The sequence below is a fragment of the Entelurus aequoreus genome, linkage group LG07 (genome assembly GCF_033978785.1).
Source record: "Entelurus aequoreus isolate RoL-2023_Sb linkage group LG07, RoL_Eaeq_v1.1, whole genome shotgun sequence".
Taxonomy (NCBI): domain Eukaryota; kingdom Metazoa; phylum Chordata; class Actinopteri; order Syngnathiformes; family Syngnathidae; genus Entelurus; species Entelurus aequoreus.
The window spans coordinates 25,451,920-25,462,009 of record NC_084737.1 but is presented as its reverse complement, the minus strand read 5'-3'; the positions used below and the strand labels follow the sequence as shown (position 1 = coordinate 25,462,009).

The 10,090-nt window shown below is 38.0% G+C and overlaps 1 protein-coding gene across 5 annotated transcripts in view; it reads right to left on the bottom strand.

Moving 5' to 3' along the window:
• Positions 1-10,090, bottom strand: part of LOC133653584 (ceramide kinase-like) — a 27,366-nt gene continuing 17,276 nt past the window's right edge. For 3 of the 5 annotated variants that reach the window (XM_062053016.1, XM_062053017.1, XM_062053014.1), the window contains exons 9-15: positions 9,962-10,036; positions 7,155-7,307; positions 5,411-5,516; positions 4,711-4,814; positions 2,114-2,310; positions 594-898; positions 22-520 (exon numbers count right to left, since the gene is read on the bottom strand). In XM_062053016.1, the coding sequence (XP_061909000.1) occupies positions 421-520; positions 594-898; positions 2,114-2,310; positions 4,711-4,814; positions 5,411-5,516; positions 7,155-7,307; positions 9,962-10,036 (1,040 nt within the window). In that variant the 3' untranslated portion in view covers positions 22-420. Of the gene's footprint in view, positions 521-593; positions 899-2,113; positions 2,311-4,710; positions 4,815-5,410; positions 5,517-7,154; positions 7,308-9,961; positions 10,037-10,090 lie in introns of all 5 variants that reach the window. The other 2 variants (XM_062053018.1, XM_062053013.1) reach the window with 2 other exon arrangements.

Here is a 10,090-nt window from a genome sequence, read left to right as displayed (position 1 = left end):
AATCAAATCACTTTTGCATGGCATTAATATTGATATTTAATGAGCTGCACCTGTACGGTTATAAACATGGTTACTGAAATGTGAGGGTTCTGCTCACCTTTTATATAGATATGAATACAATTCTAACAATGTCGATTTAAAAATGTCACTCTTGTATTGGATCTTATCAAATTGTGCAGGCCTGTAAAACAATAGGAAACAATTCACCTTTATTTTTTTACACCGACTTTGCATAAATATAGCAAACAAACATATGGGAGTATCGTATGTTTATATGCATAACAAGAAGTTCACATTTGTAAAATAGTTTATTATATAAATTCTTAAAATTGCAGTGAAATGACATTTGGCAAACACCCGTTCATGCTCACGTGTCGCTTCCTCTTTCCTCTCCGGGCACTTCATCGCACTCATTAGTCATTATTGTCTCTCACGTTTCACCATTTCCTCTTTGCAGGCGTGCATGGCCGCCGCGTCTTCGATGCCTCTGGCGTACAGGCGCACCAGCTGGCCGTGAATCCTGACGCACAAGAACACACTTGGAGCAGGCGGCAGACAGATCTTTGCATAGTGGGATGATTGCTTTGGCTGACCTGCAGAGGATATCGGTAAACGGCAGAATCTCTCCATCGCAGTTCCACACGGACAAAGGTGGGGCTTTTCTGCAGCACAGCCCGCAGAGAGGGGTGCACGTAGCCTTCGGGTGTCCCGTGGGTTTCTCTGTCAGGTGCTGCTGAGATCCACTCCTGCTTAAGTCCTCCACATATCCTTCTTCTGCAGCAGCTGCTTCTACTTCACTCGGCGTTCGTACCTCCTTGTACTTTTCCTCTTCTTCGTTGGACGACACAGAGAAGCGAACAGCCTTCACACGGTGGACTTCCACAAATGGCATATCAAACTAAAAAAAAAAAAAAAGAAATTCAGAATCATATTTATTGTCATGACACTATACAGCAGACCTGGGCATTCTGCGGCCCTTTGTGCGTCCCTGTCCGGCCCGCGTGAGGCCAATTATAAATTACAAAATAAATTTTAAAAAGTATCTATGTCGAGTGTGCAATACAACGGTGCTGCTTTTGTTTTGAAAATCGTTATTTGTATTACTTCCGTGTGGACGTATGCGTGATTGTGAGTGAATGTGAACAACTGCAATTACAAAATAAAGTTGAAAAAACATCTATGTCCTGCGCGCAATACAACTGTGCTGCTTTTATTTTGAAAAGTATTATTTATGGGCGTGTGTCCGTGTGTAACCTGCGAGTGAAGGTGCACATGCAGCGACAAGTGATGCACGGTTTACACCCGAGACGCCAAAAAGAGAAAAGTTGATGAGGAATGCCGTGTTTGCAAAGCAACGTCCCCTCACCTAAGGTGCGTGCCTGCGCAATTGCGCACTGCTCAAGCGTCCGCTGCGCGCAGCAAGTATATGCCGCGCACCAAATCAAATCCCATCTGAATTCTAAACAAAATAAACATATTTATTCTATGGAATTTTGCAATGCAACTTTGAGTGACAGTGACAACAAGCGGCCCTAATGGTGTTCGTCAACACCGTTCAATTGAACACCGTTCAATTATTGTAACGTCTATCGAGATGCTTCGAGGACAGGAATTATATCGATTACTTTATTGAACAAAACTGTTTATATTCGGACATAACCACACCAAAAACATGAGTAAAACAATTCTATCTCGAAAAACTAGTCATTTTCTGCCGTACAAACCAGGCCAAAACCAACTTGTCATCTGTCACCAACACGCATAGCACTAAACCACTGGTGCGTTTAAGGCCACACAAAAAGTCGGACAACTCAAACACCACACAAAGTTACACTATGACTCCTCAGTCATACGTGTGCTTATTTTACTGTCATTTATTATTAATGTTAATTTATTTATATTAGTCATGGAATGCTGTTACACACACTATGTTGAAGTATTACTATTATTATTATTATTATTATTATTTATCTTACGGTATATATCAAAAATAATATTGAGCAAAATTTAATTGAAATATTGTCGATGTGGCCCTCCAGCAGTGCTCGGGTAGCTCATGCGGCCCCCGGTGAAAATTAATTGCCCACCCCTGCTATACAGTATGCAATCTTACTCTGTCTTGTGTGCTTGTCTGCCTGTAGAGGTACTTGAGGAAAGCCAGTGGATGACTGTCCCACACAAGGATCAGGTCGCCTGTGCCGTCCGCCAGGTGAGCGGATGGAGAGAGGCCGAGTGGGCTTCTGGGACACGAGCAGGACATACAAGCGAGAGAGACACACCTGAACTTCCCCTCCACGCTCACCCAGTCACCTGAAGACATAAAGGGACATTATACTATTCTGCAAAAACAGACAGGCTGTTGGTACAAATTAATTTGTTAAATTTAATAATGATATAGAGGACATGATTGGGTGGAAAAGAAAACATAGCTCTCTTTAACTAAAAACTACACAACAGCAGTAACAGAACTATGTTGTAATAACGGTGGGTGAGTTTATTGTAAACAGGGTGGCAACAGGATTCTAGCAGACGACATTTTAAAGGGGAACTACGACGATTTTCCGCTTTTCTGACTCATCAATGTTGTTGCAAATGTTCAACAATGCCAAAGCTTAAAATCATAAGGTTCATACATTTGGGCGTGAGCCTGAACGCAGTTTTGGATGCCTCTGTACGCTCTTTTCTTAATAATGACTACATTGAGCGGACGCCTGCAGCAGCGGTACTGTCGCTGTTGGTGCCACTCAGCTGGAACCAATTTGACTTGTGCTGTTGATTAAATAGAGTAGGGTAAATAATAGGACCATTTGCAGTGCATTAAAGAAACAATGCATTATATCATAAAACCTGATTCGGAACAAAAATAATTTAAAATGAGTAATAAGAATACAAACTCAGCATTTTTTTTATTTGGATAACCACATTGTTTATTTTATTTGTATTTATTTTTGAGTGTAGTTTTACTTGTTGTAGAAATAATATCAATACGTATTAACAATACATTATAACATAAATAATATATAATTTTATAATAATTGTATTAATTAATTAATTAGCAAAGTTTAGCTGCCAACATTAAATATAATTGAATGTACCGTCATCCCTCCCCACATCCTGCTTCAAATATTGTACTTTCACCTCATCAGGGATGTTTTTGGGATAATTTTGCATATTTTTGCAATTTGCAAGTTTTTGGTCCTAAATTAAGTATTTTCAAGCAAAGAAATATAGACATATCAATACTACAGCCACTAGAGGTGACCAAACCAATAACAGCATGCTGTTCAGTATCATGGCCACTGATTGGCTCAGCTTCAGCCTGCAGCAGCATTAATATGCATCCATCCATTTTCTACCGCTTATTCCCATATGTTGGATTAAAATAGTGTAAATGGGACTAAAGAATGTTTATTATTTATGATTGTTTTCATGATTTATAATGAATGATACTCATTTCACGTAAACGTATTGCTGAAATCATATTTAAAAACAATTAACAGCAACAACTATATGTTGTTTCGGAACAACAACATTCTCCTGGACACATTTTGTGTACGTGAACGAGCCAGACAATGTCCTCAAACCAATGAGCATTTTTTAATTTAATATAATAAGTAATTATGATAAATGTAGACATTTAAAAATATATGTTCTGTTCAACCAGTAGTTGTAATGTAAGCTTAAGGGAGAACTGCACTTCTTTTGGAGTTTTGCCTATCGTTGACAATCATTATGAAAAACATGACGATAGATGTTGTTTTTTCAATGCATTCTAAATAGTAAATAAATGCGATCAAAAGTCTGCTTACCACAGAGCCTATGGGAGGCGCTCAATTCTACCTATAAAGCCCTTAAAAAACATCCAAACACCTCCATTAGGAGTTTTATATACATGCAGTAAGTATATATGTAATGTTGTAACAGGCACATTCATAGTAAGATTTATTATTTACGTATTTTGATCATTTTAAGTAAACACGGCACATTCATTTAAAAAATGCATCAATACGTTCGCTTTTTTCCCCCAACATCACTGATTATTACTCACTGCAGACTTCATTAGAGCCAACAAACCAACCTCGCCATTTCTGGGTCTAAATCGGCTGTCAAAGCGGTACCGACTTGTTGGAATATGTCCTTGTTGTCCTACTATCCAGGTGAGAGGCATGATTTATGATCTACAATAAAGTTTGAGGAGCAAGGAAGCGAGGAAGCAGCTGATCAGTCGATCATGTCAACATTGGCACACAAGCTTGTGATCACGGCGCTGCTATAAATAGTTTGTCTGCGTTAGCGCTTATAATAATAATATCACTAATACTTGGTTAATATTCAAGTCACGAAATTTAAATGGAGTATTGTTGGCACTTTTTGGATGGTTATTTATTGGGTTTTATGGGCGGAATAGAGGACCACCCATTGGCTCCGTTGTAAGCAGACTTGTTTTTACGTTTATTCCCAAGTTGGAATGCATAACATTTTTTTAAAATCCATCCGTCCTCGTGTCTTTCATAATGATTGTCAACGAGAGACAACATTCCAAAAAAAGTGCAGTTCCCCTTTAACTTTGAGTAAGTTGCAAACAGTCCCTTTAAATGGATAAAACACACAATCTGAGTACACTTCAGGCTTAAGTAAACATGAATCAAAATGACAATTTAATTCAATTTTTGTGTTTGTGTGTGAGAGAGTGTGCACGTGCGTGTATACCATCTGAGTCACTACTGATTTGGCTGAGGTGGGAGCTGTACAGTGAGCTAGAATCCAGACAGTGCGGGAAAAGTCTCTCTGTGCTCCTGGAACAAACACTGCACCTAAACTCACGCGCACACACACGCACACACACACACACACAAACACACGCACACATACACACAAACAGTTTTCATGATGTAGGGAAATCTGAGACAACAATGGCTTTCACTTTGGCATCCATTCGTAAGACATGAACGATGATATCCAGGAGCAGTGATGTAACAAAGGTTCACCTTTCCTTGAAATCACCTGCATTCATTAATGTGCATGCGACACCTGAGCCCGTTGCCCGGGGCAGCAGTTACTGTACCACACTTAATAATAATGATGCTTTTCCCGTTCTGTTTCTCATTACATTACTGTCCTCTGAACAAATGAGCTAAACTGTACTGACAGAATTAAAATAAATCCCAAATGTTACAACTGGCTCTCTCAAAACCATCTTTAGAAGTTAATATTTTTCCATGTCATGATGAGTGATGAATCACTGGCAGCTTTAAAATACATTTTAAACTGACTTGGATGACATGAGAGATATGTTGCTGCTTGGTGTGTTTTTACCTCATACAAGTGAATCATAGATAAAGCATATTTCATCTGCAATGTTTGGACTCGCATCATGACGTCATTGTTTGTTTGCAATGTGTAGTATTACCCTGAGAGGCAGCGGGTTTTGTCCCTGGGGCTGGAAAGCAGCGGGTCGGCTGGCAAAAACTGAACTATGGCTGCATAGCTCCTGTTGTTCAGATACACCATAGTGCCTGCACAGCAAGGAATCAACATTTAGTTTATTTCCACTCCTCTAACACCAAAAAGCTGTAAGCAATATATTTCAAAAATAACATTGAGGCCCACTATAATAACAAATGTGTTGAAACCTTAAGCCAGAGGTCCCCAAAAATGTTGACTTGGGGGCCACATTGAATTTGGCTAGGGGCCGGCCTATCTATATGCATGTATATTCACACACACACACACACAAACACGTGATTGTGTATGTATATGTGTATATTATATATATATATATATATATATATATATATATATATATATATATATATATATATATATATATATATATATATATATATATATATATATATATATTTATATATATATACGGCCGATAAATGCTTTAAAATGTAATATCGGAAATTATCGGTATCGTTTTTTTTATTATCGGTATCGGGTTTTTTAAATTTATTTTTTAATTTTTATTAAATCAACATAAAAAACACAAGATACACTTACAATTAGTGCACCAACCCAAAAAACCTCACTCCCCCATTTAAACTCATTCACACAAAAGGGTTGTTTCTTTCTGTTATTAATATTCTGGTTCCTACATTATATATCAATACAGTCTGCAGGGATACAGTCCGTAAGCACACATGGTTGTGCGTGCTGCTGGTCCACTAATAGTACTAACCTTTAACAGTTAATTTTACTCATTTTCATTAATTACTAGTTTCTTTGTAACTGTTTTTATAATGTTTTACTTTCTTTTTTATTCAAGAAAATGTTTTTAATTTATTTATCTTATTTTATTTGATTAATTTTTTTAAAAAAAGGACCTTATCTTCACCATACCTGGTTGTCCAAATTAGGCATAATAATGTTGATTCCACAACTGTATATATCGGTATCGGTTGATATCGGTATCGGTAATTAAGAGTTGGACAATATCGGAATATCGGATATAGGCAAAAAAGCCATTATAGGACATCCCTAATATATATATATATATATATATATATATATATATATATATATATATATATATATATATATATATATATATATATATATATATATATATATATATATATATATATACACACACACATATATACACACATACACATATGTGTGTGTACAAACAAAAAAAGGAAGGAGATTTAAGACTTTTTGAGCGTGCGCGCACACACGTACGTACACACACAAACACATTTTTGTGTGTGTGTATATATATATATATATATTAGATTAGATTAATTATCCATTTTCTACAAAACAATAAAATGTGAAATGAAATCATGTTACTGCATACATCAGCAGCCAAATTAGGAGCCTTTGTTTGCTTGCTTACAGCTAAAAGAGTAGTTGTCTAGAATGTTCACAGTCTTATTTTATGACAAAATTCCTTCTTTCTTTGCAATAAGACACATGAGATCTTCTGTTAAAAGTAGAGCCAATAATTATTTTTATTTTGAGAAGTATTGGAATACCTTTTGGTACTGGTAGCAAAAAATTGGTATCAGTACAAACCTACCAGGTACCGGTAACCGGTACCGAATCGATACAAATGTGAAAGGTACCCATGATGCATAGTTCCTGTGTAGTATTCTGTATATGAGATTGTTTCAGAGTGTCTTATAAATTAAAACATTTTTAAATACCAGCGTAGTCGTATCTGAGCGGTCCCATCCAGCGGTGTTTTTCACTCTCTGCCAGCACGTCACCATAAAAGCCATAACCCAACAGGGACACAGAGTAGCGCACCAGAATGTTGGCGTGATGCACTGAGCACACATCTAGAGGCTGAGAGTCACCTGCAAGAACACATTGTCACAAAAATAGATACAAACTATGCACATAATGATTTGTACCCTGGTCCTGTTTGGACCCTTAAATAAAATTGCCAGTAAAAACAACGGAAGATGTTAAGATATATTCATGAGAATGACTGGAATTTTTAATGTACGCACCTAAACAAGTTTGTGTTTGTGGCTCCATTTTGGTCTTTGATATTGCCTATATATTATTATTATTGATAGTGCCACAAATAGATGTATTATATTTGGACCTGTCTTCTATAGCTTCATCCTGCTTCCCAAATATTTGCGCTGTGTGAGTGCATGAATGTGAGGTTTGATGCGTAATTGGCATCTGTGTTAAGTGAACAGTGGCATATTCCAGAATGAGTGTGCTGCTACCAGGAGGAATTAAGCATTTTGCATTTTTGCAAGGTGGTGTACCTAATTTGATTACAACAACCTTATTTTTTAACTTTGACAGCCAAATTGATATTAGCTGAACTGTTATGACGTAATTTCGTAAAGGCCTAGTGTGTAAATGTGAGTGTGTCTGTCTATCTGTGTTGGCCTTATGATGCGGTGGCGACGTGTCCAGGGTGTACACTGCCTTCCGCCCGAGTGCAACTGGGATAGGCTTCAGCCCCCCAACCCGCGACAAATGGTAGATGAATTGGATTATACTTGTATAGCACTTTTCTACCTTCAAGGTACTCAAAGCGCTTAGACACTATTTCCACATTCACCCCTTCATACACACATTCACACACTGATGGCAGGAGCTGCCATGCAAGGCCCTAACCACAACACATCAGGAGCAAGGGTGAAGTGTCTTGCTCAAGGACACAACGGACGTGATTAGGATGGCGGAAGCTGGGATCGAATCTGGCAAATCTGAAGGCAACATGCACCCCTCTCTGCTGGCACAGCCGCTGTACGACCCGAGCCACGCTGTCAGCTAAAGTTGATGGTCCACTCACCCAAAATTCGTCACATTTCATGTGTCACGTAAACTGAAAAATGAATCGCCTTCCGACTGTAACACTGAGGAGCGATTCAACTGCAAAAATCAATGTGTTTGAATATTCTTGTCTCCTTCAATGCTTAAACTTTAGTAGTGTTCTGGGAGTAATTTAGTGTGCTTGCCACCTTTCCCCATCTTTGCTGTGTGGTGCAGCAGAGCCTTCTACCATTGCAACATGATACTGGGCCAACTGGCATATGTTTTCTTTTAACTTAGGTAACTGAGTGGACCCTATAAATTGTGTCTTCTGTTCATCTATCCAGTTCTGTTTATCTATGTTGCTGATCTGGCTAGAAAGCCAGATATAAAAGAACAATATTATGTGGGCTCTGTAACGAGGATGTCGTTGTGGCTTGTGCAGCCCTTTGAGACACTTGTGATTTAGGGTTATATAAATAAACATTGATTGATTGATTATCTGTGGTCAAGTCTTTTTTCATAGACAAACCCCAAAACCAGTGAATTTGACACGTTGTGTAAATCATAGATAAAAACAGAATACAATGACTTGCAAATCCTTTTCAACCTATATTCAATTGAATAGACTGTAAAGACAAGATACTTAACGTTTAAACTGGAAAACTTTGTTATTTTTTGCAAATATTAGCTCATTTGGAATTTGATGCCTTCAACATGTTTGAAAAAAGCTGACACAAGTGACAAAAAAGACTGAGAAAGTTGAGGAATGCTCATCAAACACTTATTTGGAACAACCCACAGGTGAACAGGCTAATTGTGAACAGGTGGATGCCATGATTGGGTATAAAGGCAGCTTCCATGAAATGCTGAGTCATTCATAAACACGGATGGGGCGAAAGTCACCACTTTGTGAACAAATTGTCGAACAGTTTAAGAACAACATTTCTTAACAAGCTATTGCAAGGAATTTAGGGATTTAACCATCTACCGGTAATATCGTAATATCATCAAAAGGTTCAGAGAATCTGGAAAAATCACTGCACGTAAGCGATGATACTACGGACCTTCGATCCCTCAGGCGGTACTGCATCAAAAAGCGACATCAGTGTGTAAAGCACATCACCATATGGGCTCAGGAACACTTCAGAAAACCACCATCAGTAACTACAGTAACTGTATCATGACTCAATTTAAGTGGACCCTGACTTAAACAAGTTGAAAAACTTATTCGGGTGTTACTATTTAGTGGTCAATTGTACGGAATATGTACTTCACTGTGCAACCTACTAATAAAAGTCTCAATCAATCAATCAATAAAGTTGGTCGCTACAGCTGTAAGTGCAAGTTAAAACTCTACTATGCAAAGCGAAAGCCATTTTTTTTAACAACACCCAGAAACGCTGCCGGCTAAGATGGACTGATGCAAAATGGAAAAGTGTTCTGTGGTCTGACGAGTCCACATTTCAAATTGTTTTTGGAAATTGTGGACGTCGTGTCCTCCGGACCAAAGATGAAAAGAACCATCCGGATTGTTTCTCAGTTCGAACATTAAATATCTTGTCTTTGCAGTCTATTCAATTGAATAGAAGTTGAAATGGATTTGTAAATCATTGTATTCTGTTTTTATTTAGGAATTACACAACGTGACAACTTCACTGGTTTTGGGTTTTGTAAAACAAATGCCACAAATCAGACCTAAAAAAGGAAGCGTGCTTTGTTGTTTGCTTACCAATGATGATGTGCAATGCTGAAGTGATAGGGTCGATCACTCCCACAGTGGCGTAACACACACAGTCTGTGGAGCCTATGGGAACGATACACTGCCGTCATCAACACAATTGCTACTTTGGAAAATAGT